The following is a 24,206-nucleotide window of genomic DNA, read 5'->3' on the forward strand; positions in this document are numbered from 1 at the left end:
AAGTCCCAGCAGGTCTTCCTGTCAGACTCATCAGAGCCTGCCTGCAAAGCTCCCAAGACCCCTGGGGACCCTTCATCAGTAGGACTGAAGACTGAGGGTAATGGGCCGGACTGTGACTCCGATGCCTGCGGGGGTCCCAGCAGGCCTGTCCCAAGAATCCCCGGGTTTCCCCAAGAGGAACCCCGGGAGTGGCTGGGTTTTCCTCAGTTTCCATGGTGCCCAGATCCTACTAGAAGGACACTGAAGGACCTAACGAGCAGGGCTGGGTGTTGACTCCCATCCCCTGTGACGTCCAAGGGGAGGAACAAGAAGCAGGTCCTTCTGCTCCTCGAGGTCTCTGCTCCCCCGCCCCAACTCTCCCCAGGGCCCCCACACTGGCAAACCTTGAACTACCTTTCCTACCTTCTGCAATCGTGCCGCAGGTAACAAGAGCCATCATGTCTCAATTCTACTATTTCATTTGATATCCACTGTAATTACGAAGATCAAGTCAAAATATTACAGATATGTTGGTTGTTTGGGGGGTGATGGCAGCAGAAGCTGGCAGTGGGGTGCCCTTGCTGCCCCCCCAGGCCACAGGTGGCCCCCTGTCTGGTCCTGTCCCTGAATGCGAGGCCCGTGCGCCTGGCCTGTAAGCCTTGGGGCACCAGGCTGGGGTTCCGATCTCATACACAGAATTCTTCAAAGGGGTTATGTTCAAGAAAAAGAAAATCTGAGACAGGGGAAGGACAGAGAGGCAGTATATTTTCATGTACAAGAGCAAGTTTGAAATGGACTTGGAGGGAAAGTTAAATTAAGTTCCATTGTATAAGAGCTCAGCTACACCTACTCTATTATTTTTATCTTCCCCTGCCATTTTTCAGGTTGCGTTTTAAGGGTTCTGGAAGAATAAACTTAGTTTCCAAAATGAATTTTCAAAGAGATGACTGACACTGTCATCCTAAAAGCAACTTTAATAAAAGTGATCTTTGTTTCCTCGCAGTAAAGAGATCCAGAGTATTATATTTTAATATGATAAAAGTCACCCCAAATCAGGTGGCAGGAGGTGGTGGTAATAAGAAACTTAGCACAGTTGCTGTGAACACACTCGGTAGCAATTCAGCTATAAGAAGTCACAAAAAACTGAGCCTGTATAGTAATATAAAACTGAAGTTTTACTGTTAAGTGACATTTTGGTCTTTGTGACTATGTGTACCAATGAAAGAAGGGAAAATTTTAGGGTGGAAGTCAGGTACTTAGAGCTGTTTTCCTTAATCAATTTTAGCAATGGATAGAACCTTTACAAAAGGTCCCAGAACTGTGACAAAAGAACCTTTAACCCCAAAGGTTTAAGGTGCTCTTTACAGGTTACAATTCTTCAATAAAAGAGAGGGAACAATTTAAAAAACCATTAATAAGCATTTCAGAAGAATTGGTATTTTCTTTCTTTATTCTTTGGGGACTATTAAGATGCTAAAAGGAAAAAAAGAACATACAGATCAACAAAAAAGACTGATGAATTTGATCAAAACAATCCAAAACACTAAAGCAACTCTGTTCAGCCCAAGTCCTTTAAGTATCAAAATGTATTTTGGTGGTAAACACTGAACAGATTCTGATGGAGCTAGACTTGACCAAAAGTTTTACAGTCTTAGTTTAAAGATCATAACAAAGAAATAATGAAAACAATCCCAAACCCCTGCTTCTAACTTTTAAGAATTAAGATTCTTAATATTGATAAGCCCCCAAGATTGCAAGGATCATAATCTAAAGACAAGGCGTGATATGTTTTCTTAACCCTGGAAGAGACAACAAAGAAAAGACACTAATTTTCAGAAAAGCCCTTGTTGGCAAAGGGAGACGCAACCACCTTGGTTCCAAAGAGATCCTGCTGGGACGATGTTTGCGATGCGGACGGCTCCTGGGAGGCGCCTTGCAGGCCATGTAGTGTTGTACAGGCAGAGCATGGCTGTCAACCCCCTGCCCCACCCCAGACCTCAGTTCCTTATTTGAGCATGGAACGCGGGCATCTGAGCAGGAAGTCTGCTCTGACAATTAGAATCATTTCATAAAGGACCAAGCATGGGTCTGACACATTATAGCTGCTCCATCTAAGTCACAATAACGCTTCATTTTTTATTATCATAATTATTATTCCCGTCAGATCATCACTGAGGCTCAGGAGTATTTTACTGGGACTTAGAAGCTTTCCTGCAACACAGACATAAGACAAGGGGCTACTCTGTTGTCTATAAGACATGAGCGTCTTCACAGACCAGAATAGCATCAACAGTTATAAGAAGGGCTTTCCTACAATGGGCAGAGGACATCTGTGTTAGATGCTGTCCTGAGAGCTCTGCTTCCCGTCATTCACCTCCCAGCTGCCCTCGGAGGTGGACATTCTCACTCACATCTACTTCAGGGGGAGAATGAGACAGAAAAGTTGTGCCACTTGCCTGAGATCATGGGGCATATAAGCACCAGGATCTAAACCCAGGGTCACCAAACTCCATGCTGGAGTTGGCTGCACATTTGATGATTCTGAACATTTCTACATCTCCCTTCCCAGGAAAGGGCCCTTGTTTGTAACTACTCCAACCAACAATTCTTTCTTATCACTGTGGGGTTTTGATGGAACAACAGGTTTTCTAAAACTCTGATAATTTTACAGAATGATCACACACATTTCTTTCAGTGACCATCAGCTTAATGTCAAAGTATGGGTTTCCTTTAGAACACAGATCCTTCTTAAGTGATAATGGTGTATACTGGTATAAAAGTTAAAGGCAGTAATGATGAGAAATTTTAGGCATACTACCAAAAGCAAGAAAAAAAGCAAATAAAAATTGAACACCAATCCAGTCAATATTTCTGCTAAGCAAAGTCTGATATTACAGTTTTATACTTTCTCAACACTTCAGCTTACAAAGAACTTTCACCATATTAACCTTCACGACAATGTCATGAGATGGATGGGTCATGTGTGGACTCCAATTTCAGAACTAAAGAAAGACTCAGAGTTCATAGATACCCAGATCACACAATAGTAAACAATGCAGCCCAGATGCAAACCGAAGACTGCTGGTCCATGTGAGTGTTCTTTAAAAAAAAAAAAAAATAGCCAGTAATAAATTACCTTTTAAAGTTTTCATTACATTTTTAGTTGACTTTGATGAGAATTCATTGTTTTCAGAGAATTCTTTGTAATAATTCTCTATGGTCCCCAGCTTTTTGGAATATAGATTTCCACTGTAGAGCATTAAAATTCAACATCTGTACACATTCTAGAGTGATCACCAGGACAAGTCCAGTTACCATCCATCACCATGCAGCCGACCCTCTTCATCCATTTCGCCTACCTCCCAACCCTCTTTCTCATCTATGGGGGGATGGAAAGAAAAGGAGAAAGGGAGGGGTGTCAGTGACCCCACAAGGTGGGAAGCAGGAGAAGTTTCAAAGGCTTCAGCATAGGCATGTGAGATTCTAGTTACCTTCTGATGAAATGTGTATTTTTAACAATGATTCCTTTGAAGTATCCTTCTGAATATAATCTTATTAATAACAATACGATTGATCCAAGGGTAAAAGCAGGATCTTATGTTTCTGTACTCTATGGAAGAGTGTAGTATTTAACTTTTATTTAGTGATTAGAATATAAATATAAAATCCTGGAGGTTTGAGACCTTCAGCTTCTCATCTATAAAGGCGTCAGTGATAATGACTTCTGCTCACAAGGAAAAGATGAGGTTCAATTCAATAAACATCTATTGCACACTTAATTAGGTTTGAGGTACTGAAGGATATTCAGAAACTAAATTATGAAAATCATTTTGCGACCTTTTTGGATTTCCTATTACATTTACATACATTTTACATAATGATTAGCCCAGGAAAAGGCTCACTTTCAACATTAAATTCATAAATCTAATTAATACTCTTGAGTGCCGGTCAAACTTCATTTACTGAGTATGCAGTTTTAATTGCATTTTCTGGGATGGCCACTGTCTACACCTCTTTACTTTCTCTGATCCTAGGCCGTTCTATGGGCTGCTCCTCTCTTCAGTGAACCTACAGTGGTCTTCCAGTACTGACTGGTCAATTCCTGCAACTCCTTTGAGTTTCAGCTTAAACAGCACATCCTGATCTCCTTGTTGGGTTTCCTTCTCTGTCACATGCCCTCAGTAACTCTTCATACAGCTTGCTCACCATCCTAGCACTGTGTCTTGAATATAAAGATGCTTCATAGATGTTTGGTAAACAAATGAATGAATAATTGGCAATGTTGGTGCTCAAATTTCTTACAACACTTGGCACTGTTACAAAGGGCAAGATTTTCACCAGACTAGTAACCTCAGAGAGCTCTTCTCACTGAGCAGGACATATACCGATACTGGACAGGAAATGCTATAAGGAAACGCAGAGAAATGAAAGGTTGGGACAGAGAATAACTCCAAAGGGATATGATGATATGGAAAAAATGAACAATGCCCCCTAATCATTCTATATCTAACAGATTGAAGAATGAAGTGTTACTTAAATGAAGACGCTGAAAACCAAGTACAGGTAACCCTCACAAGCATAATGTAATAACAGACTTAATAAAATAGCTTTTGGCGAGATAGAAGGCACATCAGCATGTTCCTGTGCTTTGCTGTTCTCATCATAAACAATTACACTGTGCATATTTAGAAGTGCTGGTTGAGTAAATGTTCTCTGCCGAGGACAATGAGAAAACCTGTTCTTATTATATGGCTATGCCCCCCACCCGCCACCCATAGGACCACAAGGTGCTGATACCTGTGGAGAGTGGTCAGGTCCTCTTCAAGCGGACCCTGGCCTCCCAAAGCCCAAAGCTCTCAGCAGCTCCCTGGACTGGCTTTTACTGTCTGCCTGGAGATGGACTTTATCAGCCTCTTCGAACCTGTAGTCTTTTCTCACGTATTTATGAGATTATGTGTGTGCGCACTTAGTTGTTTCAGTCGTGTCTGGCTCTTTGCAATCCTATGGACTACAGTCCTTCAGGCTCCTCTGTCCATGGGATTTCCCAGGCAAGAATACTGGAGTGGGGTGTCTGGGGATCTTCCCCACTCAGGGATCGAACCCAGGTCTCCCTCTCTCTCTGTGTCCCATTTTTTCATTTCTCTGCGTTTCCTTATAGTGTTTCCTGTCTAGTATCGGTATATGCCCTGCTCAGTGAGAAGTGGTAAGAGTTCTCTGAGGTTATTAGTCTAGTGAAAATCTTGCCTTTTGTAACAGTGCCAAAGTGTTGTAAGAAATTTGAGCACCAACATTAGCCAATTATTCATTTATTTGTTTACCAAATATCTACGAAGCATCTTTATGTTCAAGTCACAGTGCGAGGATGGTGAGACAGTAGGTGGATTTTTTACCATCTGAGCCACCGGAGAAGCCCAACAATACTTGAGTGGGTAGCCTATCCCTTCTCCAGGGGACCCTTTCAATCCAGGAATTGTACTGGGGTCTCCTGCATTGCAGGCAGATTCTTTACCAACTGAGCTATCTCGGAAGCCCTTATGTGATTGTAACACTTGAAAAAATGAAAGCAAGGCATCTGTAGTGAGATCAGTTAGTCTTCGTCAAAATGTTCAAGATCCTGTCTCCCAAAGGTTCTCAGTCTTAGCTGGGAACATGTCTGGAAACCCATCACTTCAACTCTGTGGAATCAATAATCGTGATTAGGAAGATCAGTGGTACCGAGAGCTCACGGCAGATCAGTGCTGAGATTCGTCAGTCAGGTGGTAAGTTGTCCAAGTCAAGGCCTTTGTAACCTCTGGGTCTCTGGGTTTACAACAGACGGGTTTTAAATGATTCACCTGTAAGATTTACTTGTGGTCCAGATAGATGAGGGGAAAGAAACAGCAAGTAACTTTCTCTATCGTCAGTGGACAGTGACTTCAACTTGTACGTCTGCCTCCCTACCCCGATGGGGGGCTTCTGGGGTCCTGGTTAGTGTGGGAAGGGGGTGCAAAGTGCTACTGACCTCACCTCCAGGGATGTGGTCACATATAACATATAACCTCCACTATAAACAATGTTCAAGGGCCTTCATGTAATCTGTAGCTCTAACCTCAGACATTTATCTTTGCAGAGACAAGCACGGGTTTCTCGGGGTATAGGAATGAAAAAAAAAAAGATGAGAAATAGTGTGATCAAAAACTTGAGTCTTCCCTGCTCCCAGTCAAGAGTTAGCCACACGCATCTGCTCAGCGTCCTGGAGCATTCATTTCTTCTGTGCTCTGGCTTTCAGTAAGCAAGACACTGCGCCTCATCCATTCACAGGCATTGAAACACATGCCAACATGTATAATATTCAATAATCGTCCCCAAAGTGCCAAGCATAGGCTCAGGGCAAAGGCATCAGGGTGATACAGCAAAGGAATGTAGAGAGAAGCAAAAACAGAATGCTCCAGAAGGTTCTTCTGAGTAAGAGGGACTAATCATGCTGCCTGTTTGCTGTTTACAGAAGTTGAGGTCTAAAAAGTATTTGCAAATGATAAGTAATTTCCAATAAATTATCAGAGTCATGGCTGAGCTAGTTTTTATTCACTTCAATAATACTTTCAACTGTTAATATCACCAATCAGCCTGATTAGGCGATACATTCTCTCTATTTTTCTTCTGAAAAACTAAATGTTTTTGGTTCCCCGAAGTCCTGTTCCTAAGGAGAATTAGCGTTTGGCATTTACAAGAGCCCTGCTCTAAGGGTTAGCAGTATCCGACTGGGTGGATGAAAGGAACCTGGGCAGGGCTGGGGGTCCCAGGTGCACCTCTTCTGTCACATCTGCCCTTCACCCTGCCCAGCTAACCTGCCCTCCAGGCTCCGGCTGATCGTTCCTACACATTTTCCTTATGTCAAGCCCTGGATGGCTGCTCACAGCCTAGCAGTTGCACCTTCATCCCCTGGTGTGGAGCATGGGGTCACCTGATCCAGCCCCATCTCCCTTCCTCTCCTCCCATCCGGCCATGCCAACCCTCTGTAAGTATAACACACTTCTCATCCCCAGATCAGGCCAGCCCAGTGAATCACAAATACCTTTATTTTAAGAGAGTGAAAGGACAAGCAGATTCTTTGAGGGTACACAGAACATCAGAGTCCATTGAGCCAAACAAGTTAATTGTCTCCCTGACTCTTTGTCAGTTTGACATATAGTGAACTTGACTTTTAGAGTCATTCTATGGGCTTCTCAGGTGTCTCAGAGGTAAAGAGTCTGCCTGCCAATGCAGGAGATGTGGGTTCGATCCCTGGGTCAGGAAGATCCCTGGAGAAGGAAATGGCAACCCACTCCAGTATTCTTGCCTGGAGAACACCATGGACAGAGGAGTCTGGCAGGCTACAGTCCACAGGGTCACAAAGAGTCAGACTTGACTTAGAGACTGAACAACAAGAAGGGAATGAGCTGGACACGACTGAGCATCTAAACAACAAAACAGAAGATAGGATTCCTTCTGTTTTATGGTTAAGCTTATTCAGTAGAGCTGATAAAGACTGTAATTAGCTAATGACTCAGGGTTCAACAGAGAAACCCCTAACCTTTTTAAAGAGTTTTTGTACATTTGGGGGACAGTTCATTACTTATTTATAGCATCAATTCCTCAAAACTCAAAAAGGCTGAAATAAATAGGTAGCCAGAGGCAATCAAACTGTCAAATGCAGTAGAGAGATCAGAATTCATAGGAATTCTACTTAGAATTTATTGATAGAGACAGTTACGGAATTCTTATTTTTCATGTCAGATCAGATTTTTGTGATAACAGTTTTGAAGAGAATAAGACAAACAAAGGAAAACTTAGAAGTCTATGGCTAGTCTTCTGAAAAGAAACAACGTGAGCCACTTATGCTATAGTCTGAAGAGTAGCAGCGCAAACGCACTTACATAGCATTAAGTGTGTGTGAAGCTCTGTTGGAAGAGTTTTGAAAAATATTACCTCATTTAATCTTTACAAGAAGCCTAGAATGTTGAAACGCTCAAAGGCTTCTTGCGTGAAGGGGAAGAGAGCAAGGCGTCCAAGAAGGTGGCGACAACAGAGGGAAAGGGGCTTTACTGGGGCTTAGAAATGGGAGACAATCACACAGATTGCTGCTGCTTTAAAAAATGTTAAGAAAGATCTGGTCCATACTTCCTAACATCAAACTTCTAAACCGTAGTCAATCGTATGCCAACAACTGCAATTCCTAAGACAGGCAACTTCTTAGAACCAAGTGTGGGATTATCTCACACCTTCTGTTAGTAAGAACGGACTCTTTCTTTCTTTTTACCGACAAGGTTAGTTGCACCGTCCCATCCGAGTTGCCAGGTGTCACAGACTCACTGGTGCTCTCACACTGAGTCTCTTTAACAAAAACTGCTGTGTTATACCCAGCCGGAGACGTGAGTGCAGGCCCACAAGGAGAATAAAGCTCATTTCCCATATAGCGCCAAGATCAAATGGAACACGTTTGAGAAATGGAACACATTTTCTTTAAATAAATACAATTGCTCTGCTGCTGCTGCTGCTGCTGCTGCTGCTAAGTTGCTTCAGGCGTGTCCAACTCTGTGTGACCCCATAGACGGCGGCCCATCAGGCTCCACCATCCCTGGGATTCTCCAGGCAAGAACCCTGGAGTGGGTTGCCATTTCCTTCTCCAATGCATGAAGGTGAAAAGTGAAAGTGAAGTCGCTCAGTCGTGTCAGACTCTTAGAGACCCCATGCTCTACTGCCTCTTTATTTTCGATGGAATGAAAATTTGCTCTTCACCTTAAGACTAAGAGTGGATTTTTCAGAGGAGAAGAGCTGTATAATGAGAAAAATAGCATCTTTTAATGCATTTAAAATTTTCTACCTAATTTATTACAAAAGAATATTTGATGAGTGTATGCATGCTCAGTCATGTCTGACTGTTGTGATCCTGTGGACTGTTGCCCGCCAGGCTCCTTTGTCCATGGGATCTGGAGTTGGTTGCTATGCCCTCCTCCAGGGGATCTTCCTCATCTAGGGATGGAACCCATGTCTCTAATGTCTCCTGCACTGACAGGGTTTTTTTTTGTTTTTTTGTTTTTTTTTTTTTTTTTTACCACTAGTGCTATCTGGGAAGCCCTTGATGAGTAATATGAGTAAAAAATAAACATCAGAAGTTAACAACAAGCCTTAAATATCAGTACATGTTTCCCACTTTACTATGTAAGGCAAAACAGCATGAGGAAAAAGTACAGGAGTAAATGAAAACAGTACACGTTTGCAGTCTACCATGATGACAAATACAAGCAAAATCAGTTCTAACAAAAATCTGGATATTTTATATAAAAATAAACAAATTCTTGACTTCTATATGAAACTGCAGCTATTACACGATGCAAGTTTTTCGTTTTTAAATCAGAAGTGGTCTAGATGAATAAAGCATTTATGCTTGCCTTTGACTAGCAAGAAATATTTCCTATCTCATTTGAAATCTTAATTAACTAGAACACACATTGAAAAAGTAAGGCAAAATATGCCTTCAATTCCTTATGCCCTCTGCTCTTCTTTATTAATGCAATGAAGTTCCTATTTGCTTTAAGATTTTGGCCCCAATTTTCAGCCACAGAAACTATTCACAAACTGCTTTTTAAACCTATCTGTTGAGGAAGCATTCAACTGAGAGGCCAACCACATATAAGTCTCTGATGACTACCAATGCACAGCATTAAAATAATCAGGGCTAAAGACATGGAAGCAACCCAAATGTCCATCAACAGATGAATGGGTAAAGAGGAGGGATGTGGTATGGATATACTGGAACATTACTCAGCTCTAAAAAGAATGAAACAATGCCATTTGTAGCAACAAGGATGGACCTAGAGATTACCATACTAAGTGACGTAAGTCAGAAAGAAAAAGACAAAGACGATGTGATATCACTTACATGTGGAACCTAAAGTATGGCACAAATGAACTTATCTATGAAACAGACCCACAGACATAGAGAACAGACTCAGGGTCGCCAAGGGGTCAGGGGGTGGGGTAGGGATGCACTGGGAGGTTGGGATTTGCAGATGCAAAGTATTATATATAGAATGAATAAACAAGGTCCTCCTCTGCAGCACAGGAAACTATATTCAATATCCTACGATAAACCATAGTGGAAAAGAATCTGAAAAAGTTATACATATATATGTCTAACAGTCACTTTGCTGTACTGCAGAAGTTAAACACAACATTGTAAATCAACTATATTTCAATGACAACAACAAAAAAATTGGGACTTTCTCTTTATTAGAACAAAGTTGCTGCCATGAATTAAAATTATATTCACACAGTTCAGCCTCAGTGTTAATGTCCTGGTTGCTGATGTGATTTCTGCCCTCCTTCCATTTCTCCCTGCAGACTCACAACCGTAATAGATGTTTTCCCCACTCAATGGTTTCTCCTGAATGAATGAATCAAAGAATGATTTGGTAATCTTTGAACATTTCACTGAAATGAATATCAAAATATTTAATTAGTTAACATATTCAAGCTCTGAGTTTTAATTAAGAAGACACAGAGCTCCAAAACATTTATGAACAAATTAAAGCAACAATGCCTAAAGAACAAAAATGAGAGTCATTTGAATTACAACAACGTGATTGAGTCTCAAGCTACAGCCCATTAGAAGGTATAAAACATCATTAATGAGGGTTACTGCACAGAGCAGATTATAATACAAACACATACATCACGGGAGTAAAATCACAGACAGAACTTCTGTCAGTGCAAGAAAAGCACAACACTTTGTGTGCAACTCATTCTTTATTTAGAGTTGCTCTTTTACTGCCAGATTATAAGGGTTTTTTCTGTTGGACTGTGTCTGCATGTAATAAACAGTGGAGAGGAGAAGAGAGAGAATAGAGGTGATTCTAAATGAGTAAAAGAAAATGAAGCTTCTCCTCGTCTTATTAAAGGAAAAAAAAATTGAATCCACGGACAGGACAGACATTAACATTCTGTCCCGGGTGCCTGTTTACCTTCCGGAATGATGGACTTTGTGTTCCTCCTGGCCATCTTGGGATTTAAATAATTTTATGTGACAGAGCTGGTGTGTTGATCAATAAAAAGACAACAATCACTTACACTGAGAGTTTAGTGCAATTTCAAGAATCTGCATAAAGCAAGTTTGAGTGTCTGTAGTGGAATCAATATACAACCACCTCACTTAGTGAAGTGCCTCAGTGAAGTATGACTAAATTTTCAACACCAATGAATATGGATTAGAGAAAAATCAAATCAATCGAAAGAATGGGTTCTTTGCAATCACACAATGACAGTACTTTTGAACACATAATACTGCGCAAAATCCAGGAAAGCTAACAGATGTTCACTTCCATTTCCTCTTCTCGTATTTATCTTACCATTTGGGAAAAGCTTTCTTGTATTGCAGTTTGATTACATGTGCATTTTGCAAATTTCCAGATGTGTTCAAATGTTTCAATCTACATTATGGCTTTATATTTTAGGTCCCTCTGATTCCCTACTCAGAGTTCTTATTTCTCTAAACATTAAATGAAATTGAAAATTTTCATATAACCCATTTAGATTGAGAGTATTATAGACAATTTTTTTCCAAACTAGTCTTTCTAGATATATTGGGCCTCTATCTACTCAATAGATAATCAGTCCCATTATGCTGCACTATAATAATGAATCCCTTGAAGAGAATATTCATTTTTCTGCAAAAAATATCTTTTTGACAGGTGAGTCGGAGATAATTTCCTTTCTCAAACTTGTGCCAATAAAATTTTCCCATTTAAGACAAGCATCCTTCCAGTAATGGTAGCATCTGTAGTGGATTTCTTTATAATGATATGTAAGAGTTTGCCACAAGAATTGATCTCTATTCTAGCATTATAGATTTCCATGATGGATACAAATAGTAAATTTGTTCATTTCAAGTTGCTAACATTGTGAAAGCAGGCATAATACAGGTAGAATGCAAAGTGACCCTGGCCAGTTCCAGGAATGGTTAGCCAATAACAAGATGATGTTTCATAAGAGCGAAACAGTGCTGAACTTAGAAAATCAGGCGGTATGACAGGTGTGAAAGAGCATATGACAACATAAACTGAAATCTTCTCAGAGTTAGAGCTGGGCCTGATGAAATGATGGGGCCCTTGCATTTTGGACACCCTGATCAGCATCTGAATTTGTATTTTTGTAGACAGAAAAAAAAAGCCCAAGGGTGTCTCCAACTAACTAGTAAAGCTCCAGAATCCCTAAAAACAAATGTGAAAGTGTTAGTAGTTCAGTCACGTCTGACTCTTTTTGACCCCATGGACTGCAGCCCGCCAGGCCCTTTTGTCCATGGGATTTCCCAGACAAGATACTGGAGTGGGTTGCCATTCCCTTCTCCAGGGGATCTTCTCAACCCATGAGTTGAACCTAGGTCTCCCACACTGCAGGCAGATTCTTGACCATCGGAGCCACAGGGAAGCCCAAGATGTAAAGGAAAAGAACAAAATCATGTCTTAGCAAGGCAGATGGTGGAAAACGTGAATAGTCATTTGGGACACAACTGACAAATTTGAAAGACAAGAAAAGGAATTCTAGGGAGAGGACTAACATGGATTGCCCAAAGAAATGCTACTGGAAAACTTAAGACTTGGAAAGACCTACACAAAGATACAGATGACAATCCAGCTGAAAAGGTTAGGAGGAAAGAAGCAAAAAGAACCGAAAAAGAGTGAAGGAGTTTCTGTAAGAATAGAACAGAATGTGGGAGAAATGGTTAGGATTTCAGCCTCCTTCAGTTTGGAGGCTCTCAAAGTAAATGACCTCCACCCCCTCATGTCATCACAAGGCCTTTCGACACAACCCTGATTCCTGTCCTCATGGCCTGTTATTGCTGACTCTGGGCAGCTCTTAAATTGGTCAGAGAAAAACAATGTTCTAAAGGCCACGGCTGGAGAGTGCATTTTCCTTTAATAATAATTCAGCGTTCTGGAGTGAACAAAGTCTGACTTGCGGTTATAGGTACGCTTGGGTCTTGGTCAGATATCTAATGAGGGTGAGTCTGGGTCATTCAGTCTATGCAACCCCTCAGCACCACACATATCAACTCCAAAGGCCTGGGTAGTGTCAGTGGCGTTGCCTTTCTTGCAGAAATAATTCTTACACCTGGAAGAGAGCTTTTACATATTTCAGAGCATTCTCACTCACTGCACCAATGAATGGCCATCCGAAATCCCTTACAGGGGCTACTACGTTGAGAAAGCAGAGTAATTTAAAAGTTGTCTCTTGCCATTTTGTAGGGTTTTCAAATAAAAATGTCTGTTTCTACTCTAATTTGATCTCTCTATCAACTGATTCTTATCTGTTTTTCATCTTGAGCCTGTGAACTGAAACTTATATATCTTATCAGGCAGAAGGAAGTTCAATGACTCACTCTTTGATACTGTAGAGAAAACGTGATCAAAGAAGGCCAGGTTTCAGAAGGTTAATGAAATAAAACTCTACAAAAGGCACAGGGAAATGAACCCCACACAGCCTTATTTGTGAATGTAAATGTTTCCTTGGAGAATGCTATTCAAAGGAATAGATTATTTTGAAGGGAAGCGATTCTGATAGCACAAAATATCGGAATACTTCTGAAATGACTAGAAATTTCATTTATGTAAATTATTGAGCTTATGACAAGTTCATATTCAAGAGTTATTCAGGCATTCCTTTGCTCCTTCCTAAGAAGAATATATTTATTTTATTCATTCACTGTAAAAGTTATAATTTGTAATTTCTTGGCTATATAAATCATCATGTGATGAGAAATGGGGTCTACATGGTGGTAATAAACCTAAATCTGTTCAAATAAAGACTTCACAATTGTCTTTCCAATCACCTGTTTCTTTAAAAGAGTATAGTTATATAGTACACATTCACAATGGAAAGATTAGTTGGTTTACTAAAGATTAAAGCTTTAAAACTCCATGTAAACAAAACAAATAGACAAAAATAACTCACAATGTCTATTTAAGGAATACAACTCAGGACACTGATACCATCTGCCCATGGGTAACTAAACTGCAGAGAGCAATTACCTTTTAGGAGGAAAGCCACCTCTGAACAGACTGGGGTTTTTGTTCCTTAACTTCAAAGAACAACCAGGTGCGTCAGAATCAAACCCCTTACACAACACTTAATCACTCACATCAAAGGATTATAGATTTCCATGATGGATACAAATAGTAAATTTGTATCCCTTCTTTCCCCTCAGTCCTTTGTTTTAATTAGAACTCATAAGGACACGGTTTTACATGCTGACTGAGGTCTGCGGCAAATCCCTAGAAGGCACGTGGGAGAAATGAACCCATCTGATTTGGGTTTTCACCTAAAACAACCCCTTCTAGGCTCCATACCTGACAGGTGCACCTCGACTGTGTGCAGGCTTCAGCAGGACCGTCACTGTGTTGTCTGTCTGATTCAAGGGCGTTTCCAGTTCATAAGCTGGCATGGAGGGTGCTGGGGAAGATGCAGGAGACAGGAGACTAATGATTTCTGGTTTGCCTTTGCTTCCTACTTTCATTTACAATGAGCACTAAGAACACAGTACACTTAGTCTATTAATAAATTGCCATGAACAGCCTTTATGTATCTGCCCAACCCCTAACACGAGGGACAACTGTTACAATCAGCATGTGTTGACTTTGGTCTTGAGTCTAACCTGGGAGGGGGCATAAGCGGACTTAGGAGGTGTTGGTAATACTCTGTTTATTGATTTGGGTTCTCCCTTGATGGATGTAGCCATTACACCCATACATTCATGCACCTCATTGTAATTATATTGCAAACTGTAAAATAAGTTTAATTTGTGTGTTTTTATGTACATATGTTTTTCTAAAAAAATTAAATGTAAATTTAAGAAATAATCGCTAAGATCATAAAACTGATCATTTCAGTTCTCCCATCTAAGGCAAGGTTTCTAGTGTCCCAAAGGCTCATTGGAGATTTGAAGAGGTCCTTCGGAGTCAGAGGGCCTTGCTGGACTTGTGGGCTCTTCTGGAAAGTACGACTGAGAGAAAGATACTGAGTTGAAGTAAGAAAGGCTTGGGTTTGACTTTCTGCTGCATTTTGTTTCGACCAGCATGAAAGCTCAGGGACAATTATTATCTCTGAAGCTTTAGGTTACTCATCTTTTAAAACAGGAAAAATTATCCTGTAGGGTTATTACGGGAACTCAAAGGGATAACAGACAAAGAGATTGGGGCAAACATAATTCTATAAACGTTCAATCTCTTCTCAGCACAGATCCTATTTCCAAGGCCATTTCTGGGCATTCTTTGTTTTCTAGATTAAGTCTAATTATGACAAGATAATGGAGCTCTTGAATAATTTTCTGATCACTGTGGACACGAGACATCATTTCATGAAGGCTGTGATGCTGGGGCTGGGGGCACATGGCCTTTTTAAGACCCTCAGGTCTACGTACCTGATGAGAACATTAAAGATCATTTTTTTTGCAAATACAGTTTCTAAAATCTCTTACATATAAAAACCTTTTATGTAAAAGACATGGATTACAGCTCAGGTCCATTTATTGGATTTTCTCAGCACTAAAATTAGCTCAAATTCTACTAAAAATGAACTTCAATTCATGACACAGAAATCACATTTTGTATAGAGAGTAATTCTTGGAGGTCCATGAAAGTAGAAAATGGGGGTCCATAAACCATAAAAATTTTTTTGAACTATAAAAATCAAATATTTACCACTAATGAACCTTTCCAGCATAACTAAGATGTTAACTGGCTCTGCTTTGGGACAGAGCTGCAGAACCTGATGAGCTAAGAGTGATCAGACTCATGCTAACCAGAACTTTTATCTAACACAAATGGGAAAAATGAATTAGTTTCTAGAAGAGTAGCCTCTTAAAGATAATAACCTTGGAAATAGGATTTCCATGGGGAGAAGTCACCCCCAAAAGGGGAATGTGAAGCTATGTACATTGGCACACATGACCTCTTTAAATCTCCACGATAAATTCATACACCAGATTAATACCATTTTGATTTACATGCAGGGTAAATTCACTTGACCAAGGTTAGAGAAGAAGTACTTGGGAAAATAATAGCTAGGATTCAAATTTTCTGATTCCATGCCCAGTGGTCTTTCTACTTGCCCATCTGTACCACTTAATGTCATTTTCCCAACCTCCCAAGTATTCTTCCTCTTTTACAGTTCTCTACATTGCTTTTATGAGCTAAAACTTTCTATCAACTGTCAAGTGCCTATTAAACTTCAAGTTAAATTTGTACTCATAAATTAGCTCTTACACAATGCAAAGTTATCCCTTAAGCTATACCTGCTTAAAATCAAAATTCCAAACCTCCCTCCTCTCTCAAAACCTAATAGAATGCTTACAGTACTTGAGTTTATCTTCCTCAAAACTTCAGTTCTAAAGGAAAACGTAAAACCTTTCAGAAAACTAGGGATGAGGGACAACAGGCATGAAAATCAGGCTATCACTTGGCTAACCCTGACTGATGAGAAGTGACCTCCCTCACCCCCACCCTACTCTTCTAACCCACAACCAGTCACAGCCCAAACTCAAATACTTCTGCACTTGGATTCAAAGGGGGAAAATGGAGGAGAAAAATGTTCCTGGGACTGCACTTATGGCTGCTGCATTTCCCACACCAGATGGTAACTCCATTTCCTCTAGTCTGAAGCTCAAAGACATTTTCTGCACAGTCGCACATGCCCAGAAATATTTCCCAAGTTACGTCTTTTGTTGGGTGGCATAATTGAGTCTCTACAAGGAAAGAGCTGGCGAATATAAGTGCCTGGCTACCCCTGCTCCCCACTGCCTGTAGACCCCTCTCTTTTCTGGTTGTGAAACCACTAATGGTGAGGGTCCAGGGAAGGCTAAGCCTTCAGGAAGGGACTCCACGTAAAGCTGCCTTTCTGCTGAGCATTTCATCATGAGAGATCTCCTTACAGACATTTTCACAACCCGGCTGCTCTGGGAACTTGGGATGGAAGAGGGCAGAGGGTCCTCAGAACAGGATCTTCTGCTCACACTAAAGTTCTCCAATATACACTCTTGAATAAGTGCCTACTTCCTCACCAGGATGACGATCTGAAGCTCCCAACTGGTAAATATTTGTAGCATTTCACCGAATTTCATGAGTCTGATTTTCATACATTCTCAAATATGAATTTATGTGTACATTTGGGTGAGCTTTCCACACTTGACAACAGGAATGAGACAGTACTCAAAGGCTACTTCTGATAAAAGACAAAGCTCATGAATGTATGATACCTGATATTTTGGTGGTGAACTGATTTGTTGCCGGGGGTCCAAAGCCCTTAGCTGTGCTGGCTCGGATGGTGAAGGAGTACGTGGTTCCTGGATACAGTCCGAAAAACAGGAAGTGGGTTTCATTTCCCAGTTTTGAAACTCTTCCACTTTGATTGGATAGATCTATTTCTGGGTCAAAGGAACTGACTGCTTTGTAGGTGATCTGTAAGAGAATAAAAATGGGATGAAGTGTCTGGGCAGATGGACCAAGATGGCGTCTTTATCCAATAAACCCTCGTGATGCACACACTGTCAGAAGCTTGATGATAAGCTCTCCTGTTCCCTTGGACTCTTCCAATCCTGGAGCCAGTGAATGGGCACAGGAACTTGGCCAAAACTGTTACGAGTTATTACTTTTATAGACAGAGGAATGGAAAGCCAGTAGATTAGGACATAAAGAATGAGCTCATGTTTAAGCTAATACCTTGAAGTTGTTTGCTTTCAAAATGTCATGTTGGAAAACTACATTATAGATAGCTTAAAACAAAATAACAAAATAGGCAACCAACTCAAACAGATAAGACCCAACAAGGAGATGGCCTCATCTCTCACCCAGGGGCCAGAGTCTGATTTTGCACTGAAGAGGATTACTGTCTATTGGGAACAAGGGTACTTTTAAGCATTCTACTCCATGTGGGAAAAGATATCTGCTCCAAAAATAAATCCTAGATGCTCGTCAGCAGCTCTTGATGTTATGACTGTGGTGTCTGTGATGTGACCTATTCATTTTCTTCTTTAGAGCAAAGCTGTCCAATAGGACAGTCAGGACGGGAAGGTTCTATTCTGCACTATTCAGCGTGGTGGCCCCTAACCACAAGTGGAGCACAAGGAACATAGCTGGTGAGACTGAGAAGCTGAACATTTTATTTCATTTTATTACTATTTGAAAAAATCCTTAAAAAAAATGAAGTATAGTTGATGTAGACAACTTAGCAACTAAACAACAACAAGGTGGATATGTCCTCAGTCATGTCTGACTCTGCAAGCCCATGGACTGTAGCCCACCAGGCTCCTCTGTCCATGGGATTTCCCAGGCAAGAATACTGGAGTGGGTTGCCATTTCCTTCTCCAGGGAATCTTCCTGACTCAAGGATCGAACCCATGTCTCCTGCATTGGCAGGTGGATTCTTTACCACTGAGCCATCGAGGGAGCCTCAGCTCAGTTCAGTTCAGTTCAGTCGCTCAGTCATGTCCGACTCTTTGCGACCCCATGAATCGCAGCACGCCAGGCCTCCCTGTCCATCACCAACTCCCAGAGTTCACTCAGACTCACGTCCATCGAGTCAGTGATGCCATCCAGCCATCTCATCCTCTGTCGTCCCCTTCTTCTCCTGCCCCCAATCCCTCCCAGCATCAGTCTTTTCCAATGAGTCAACTCTTCGCATGAGGTGGCCAAAGTACTGGAATTTCAGCTTTAGCATCATTCCCTCCAAAGAAATCCCAGGGCTGATCTCCTTCAGAATGGACTGGTTGGATCTTGCAGTCCAAGGGACTTTCAAGAATCTTCTCCAACACCACAGTTCAAAAGCATCAATTCTTTGGTGCTCAGCCTTCTTCACAGTCCAACTCTCACATCCATACATGACTACTGGAAAAACCATAGCCTTGACTAGACAGACCTTAGTTGGCAAAGTACTGTCTCTGCTTTTGAATATGCTATCTAGGTTGCTCATAGCCTACACTCTGTTAATCCCAAACTCCTAATTTATCCCTTCTTCCCTTTCCCCCTTGGGTAACCATTAAGTTCATCTACTATGTCTGTGAGTCATTTTATTTGAATTAAGTAAAACTTAAAATGCCCAAATGACTAAGAGCTGCCATTTTGGACTCAGTGCATTTCTGGAAGTTTTCATGATGTTTATCACATAACAGTGTTCAAAGCACCCTAGATGAGTCTGGATTGTGTGAAAATAAATACAACATAGGTATCTTTAAATTTTGCCCTTTCAAATGATGCTTGAAAGAATTTCACTCTAAGTAGTTCATCAACTCCTCAAGAACGTGCATTTTAGGGGTGATTACTAACTTCTCCTGGTTGTAATGATATAATTTCTAAATGCGGCATATTCAAAAGTTTTAAATTGCAAAACTGAGCACTTTTCTTGCTTTCAAATAGGTTAAAGTTACTTATAATTTATGTGCATGAACACTAACACTGTTATTATACCAAGTGATAACTGACATTCTTTCTTCTTATATTTATACCATGTCATTATAATTAAGGAGACCTCTCTGAGAGAATATTTAGATTGAATCAACTAAGCAATGGCAAGAAAATGTTTGCTGTATGTATTAATCACCGCTGTGCGCAACACCATCAGAGTCTGGCAGCAGATCTGCTGTTAACCCTCTCGCTGGTTTCCTTCTCAAGGTTCCTCGGAGTCAAGAGTAAGACTGAGTCCACTCGTGCTCCTGTCCAGTGACTTCAATGCCACCTCTGTGTACCTAGCTGCTTACATTGAGTCCCACCTTGAGAGCCCCAGAGAACGCAGATCTAAGCTGTGACAACATAACCACTCCCCCCGCATCCATTACTTCACTCATTCACAACATCTCCACTGCATGTCTCTTGGGTGCCAAGCACGGTGCTCTGGGCTGGGGTCTCACGTGACTCAAATGTGGTGACTGACTGGGGGGAGGGAGCAATCTGGTAGGTTCAGGAGTGATGCAACCCAGAAGTTATGACACAGCCTAATTGGAACACGCTGGCCTCCCTGGTGGCTCAGTGGTAAAGAATCCACCTGCAATGCAGGAGATGTGGGTTTGATCCCTGGGTTGGGAAGATCCCCTGGAGTAGGAAATGACTACCACTCCAGTATTCTTGCCTGGAGAATCCCATGGACACAGGAATCTGGTGGGCTACAGTTTGTGGGGTCACAAAGAGCCCGACATGACTTAAGGACTGAATAACAACAAGAAGGGAATGATTTCAAAGAGACTGCTGAGAGTTCAAGACGGAAACCAAAGACGTGTCCACCCTGTCTCGAGCTGGAGCTTGCGTTCCACGTATTCATCAATCCTTCCCAAGCTCACCCTGAGGATCTCTGGATCTGCTAAACCCTGGCAGTTGTGACAGTGTCCCCACCATCCATCTGGCAGTAACTCATGGAGTGAGCTAAGAGCTCTTTGTGGTCTGCAAACATGATTAAACACGACAAAGGAATTCGAACTTTCCATATAACTGTCTCTTTTTTTTCTGAAGAGTGATACCTTATTCTTTTTGATCCCACTGTGATAGGTAAATATTTGGCCCTCAGTGTATGTTCTCCTGAGAACTCCGGGGAGAGCAGGTGTGCGCTCACAGACACTCACAATGCATCGAGGAGGATGTCAGCTCCGCTGGTGCCAATGGCAAAGCAAACAGCAAAGGCTTCATCAGAGCACGTGCTGTTTGACCACAGCTGAGGGGTTTGGGCTCACCTCTAGCCATGACCTTGCAGGATTAGCTAGATTGGGTTTCTTAACTCTCTTTTAGTAACACTCCTCAATAATTTATTTAAAAGCACAAATACTCTCTCCCTGACCCATAACAATGCACATATTGTTGCTGTCTAGTTGCTAAGTAGTGTCCAACTCTTTATGACCCCATGGACTGTAACTGGCCAGGCTCCTCTGTCCATGGGATCTTCCAGTCAAGAATACTGGAGTGGGTTGCCATGCTTTCCTCCAGGGGATCTTCTTGATCCAGGGATCAACTTGTGTCTCCCGCACTGGCAGGTGGATCCATTACCAGTGAGCCACCACAATGCGTGTATAAACTCCTCTAAAAATAAAAAATAGCGAACCCTCTCCCTCATCTAAGAAATCCCTAAAGAGAAACTCTGTTGTGTCCAAGTGGCCACAAAATGTCAGAAAGTGCATGCTGCTGCTGCTGCTAAGTCGCTTCAGTCGTGTCCGACTCTGTGCGACCCCATAGACGGCAGCCCACCAGGCTCCCCCATCCCTGGGATCCTCCAGGCAAGAACACTGGAGTGGGTTGCCATTTCCTCCAATGCATGAAAGTGAAAAGTGAAAGTGAAGTCACTCAGTCGTGTCTGATTCTTCGCGACCCCATGGACTTCAGCCTATCAGGCTCCTCCGTCCTAAAACTCATCCAGAGCCCTGGGAGTCTGAATTCCAGGGATAAAAAGGTTCCTTGGAAACAGAGTGAACTTGACTCTGAACTCCACAGCCTGTGAGGAGCTGATGATGGTCAGTAAGCGCCTCTCCTCCTGAGTGGTATGTCTGAAGGGCACCCAGCTCCACGCTCACACCCAAGTGTAATGTGCCTTTTTGGTATTTATTTTTTCATTTGCTCATTCAGCATGTCTGGGAAGAGCCTAGCAAGTACCAGGCTGTGGATGACCAGCAGGGACTCCCAGGAGGGAAGTCCAGGGCTCAGCTCACACCTGGACATTTCTCTGGCTGAGGGCCAAGTCGATTCTGACAACACCTCCATTGAGAAAGAACCCTGATGTCCCAGGGTGAACCCAGGGATTTGATACAAAGCCCATGCTGAAAACAAACTGACATGCAGACCACACGTGGGATCAACTAGGTGAGATGGAATGAGCACACATTGGGTAATTTCTGATTGGCAGGTTGGTGCCTGAGGCACTCCAGCATCATCTTCCCCTCTCATGACTAAGTCTCAAATCCTAGAAAACCAAAACAGGATAACACAGCATCTCCGACCATGGCTGCAATGCCAGCCAGCCTTAACTAGGTCTTCAATGCATGCATAAGCAATCAGAGGAAGCAACAACTAAATCTGATTCCAGGGGACACAAGAACCTAGGATACTTCACGGAAAAGTTCAAAATTTGACTGAAATGTAGGAAAGATCAGCAGAAGTGCCTTAGAAGGAGAATGAGGGGAAGGTGTTAGGAGGAAAGAAGGTATCAGCAGAAGCAGGCATGATGGATCAGAAGGTTCACAGGGAAAAGAAAATTCCATACACACAGCTCCTTCCATTCCAGTTGAAAATCATGGCAGGAGCAGTAATGAATATCAACCGGGATGATACCAGAGGAGGCCTGGAACACCGATGCCAAACAGGCCCCTCAATTCTCCTTCTCTCCACCCTTTGATCTGTCTCATTGGGCTTCCCTGGTGGTTTGGACAGTAAAGAATCTGCCTGCATTGCAGGAGTCCTGAGTTCAATCCCTGGGTTGGGAAGATCCTGTGGAGAAGGAAATGGCAACCCACTCCAGTATTCTTGCCTGGAGAATCCCAGGGACAGAGGCTACAGTCCATGCGGTCACACAGTCGGACATGACTGAGCAACTAACACTTTGACTTTCTTCCTTTGAGGGGACACTGGCTTACTGAGCCCAGCTCTCCAGGCTGGGGGTTTTGAGGGATTTTCAATGCTCCGTCTGTCTATGTCCCCAATCAGCTGACGAGCCCAGACTCTTCTTTACTACGTGCCTGACAATCTTGCACGCACTGCTGCATGGAAGCAATACGTGGTTCTCATTTTATTCTTTTCTATACTTCATTGCTGACAGGACTGCTTACTTCTAAAAGAGGAGGGAGAGATCTTATATAGTTTGTCCTCTTCCAACATCTTATACATACTAAGTGGTTTCTTTTTTTTTTAATGCTTGTTGATGTGTTACTCTCATGACTAACAGCCTGGAGGCCATATACAGTTAGTGGGGACAATGAAAATACTGGGACATGTATCCCTGTGCATTGGGGAAAAGTGAAAGTCACTCAGTCATGTCTGACTCTTTGCAACCCCATGGACTGTATAGTTCATGGAATTCTCCAGGCCAGAATACTGGGGTGGGTAGCCTTTCCCTTCTCTAGGGGATCTTCCCAACCCAGAGACTGAACCCATGTCTCCTGCATTGCAGGCAGGTTCTTTACCAGCTGAGCCACAAGGGAAGCGCAAGAATACTGGGGTGGGTAGCCTATCCTTTCTCCAGGGATCTTCCCAACCCAGGAATCTAACCCCAGGGTCTCCTGCATTGCAGGTGGATTCTTTGTCAACTGAGCTATTAGGGAAGCCCTTACTAACTGATAAACTTCCTTAACCAGGCTCGATATGTGGTGTTTGCATTTTGATACTGTGCTATGCTTAGTTTCTCAGTCATGTCCAACTCTTTGCGACCCCATGGCCTAGAGCCTGTCAGGCTCCTCTGTCCATGGAATTTCCCAGGTAATAATACTGGAGTGGATAGCCATGCTCTCCTCCAGGGGATCTTCCCGAGCCAGGGATTAACCTGCATCTCTTGTGTCTTCTGAATTGCAAGCAGTTTCTTTACCAACTGTGCCACCTGGGAAGCCCTCTTCTTACCTATAGTTGAGTTTTAAGACCTGGCTTATGACACCGTGGGCTTCCCCTGTGGCTCAGCTGGTAAAGAATCCACCTGCAATGCAGGAGACCTGGGTTCGATCCCTGGGTTGGGAAGATCCCCTGAAGAAGGGAAAAGGCTACCCACTATCCAGTATTCTGGCCTAGAGAATACCATGGATTGTATAGTTGCAAAGAGTTAGACATGATTGAGCAACTTTCACTTCACTTTATGACACATTCACACAGCCCTTTTGTAGTAGCGTTTAGATCAGTGTCAACTGGGACATCTTTGCTGTTGAAGTTAGAGAGATTAATGGGTTCTGCTTCTGAATTATGATTCCTATTGTTTTTACATAAAATTTCCTTCTTATACAAAGATTATGCTCCAAGGAATCAGAAAAATAAAATCTTGTCTTTATTTTCTGTCTGCCTAGATATCAACATGTGGCTTTCAGGACAAGTGGACTGATTTCTTGGAACTTAACACTGATTTCAAAGATTGTATATTTTTTAGCAAAATATTCTGTTATCCTAAGGTAACAGTCTAGAAGGCAGAACTAAAAAGTGGTCATGGGGCCAAAAGTACTAACTAAAAGATTCTGATCACCGAGTTAAAAAAGAACCTGTTTGACTTGATTG

General features: G+C 42.1%; 1 protein-coding gene across 6 annotated transcripts in view; it reads right to left on the bottom strand.

Annotated features, from left to right (window-relative positions):
• The window catches only part of PTPRM (protein tyrosine phosphatase receptor type M), a 660,655-nt gene that overhangs the window by 251,029 nt on the left and 385,420 nt on the right, over positions 1–24,206 (bottom strand). For all 6 annotated transcript variants that reach the window (XM_040264647.1, XM_040264643.1, XM_040264646.1 and 3 more), the window contains exons 10-11: positions 17,246–17,447; positions 14,343–14,445 (exon numbers count right to left, since the gene is read on the bottom strand). In XM_040264647.1, coding sequence (XP_040120581.1) covers positions 14,343–14,445; positions 17,246–17,447 — 305 coding nt within the window. The remainder of the gene's footprint in view (positions 1–14,342; positions 14,446–17,245; positions 17,448–24,206) is intronic.

The sequence above is a fragment of the Oryx dammah genome, unplaced genomic scaffold, assembly GCF_014754425.2.
Source record: "Oryx dammah isolate SB20612 unplaced genomic scaffold, SCBI_Odam_1.1 HiC_scaffold_22, whole genome shotgun sequence".
In the NCBI taxonomy this organism is placed as follows: Eukaryota; Metazoa; Chordata; class Mammalia; order Artiodactyla; family Bovidae; genus Oryx; species Oryx dammah.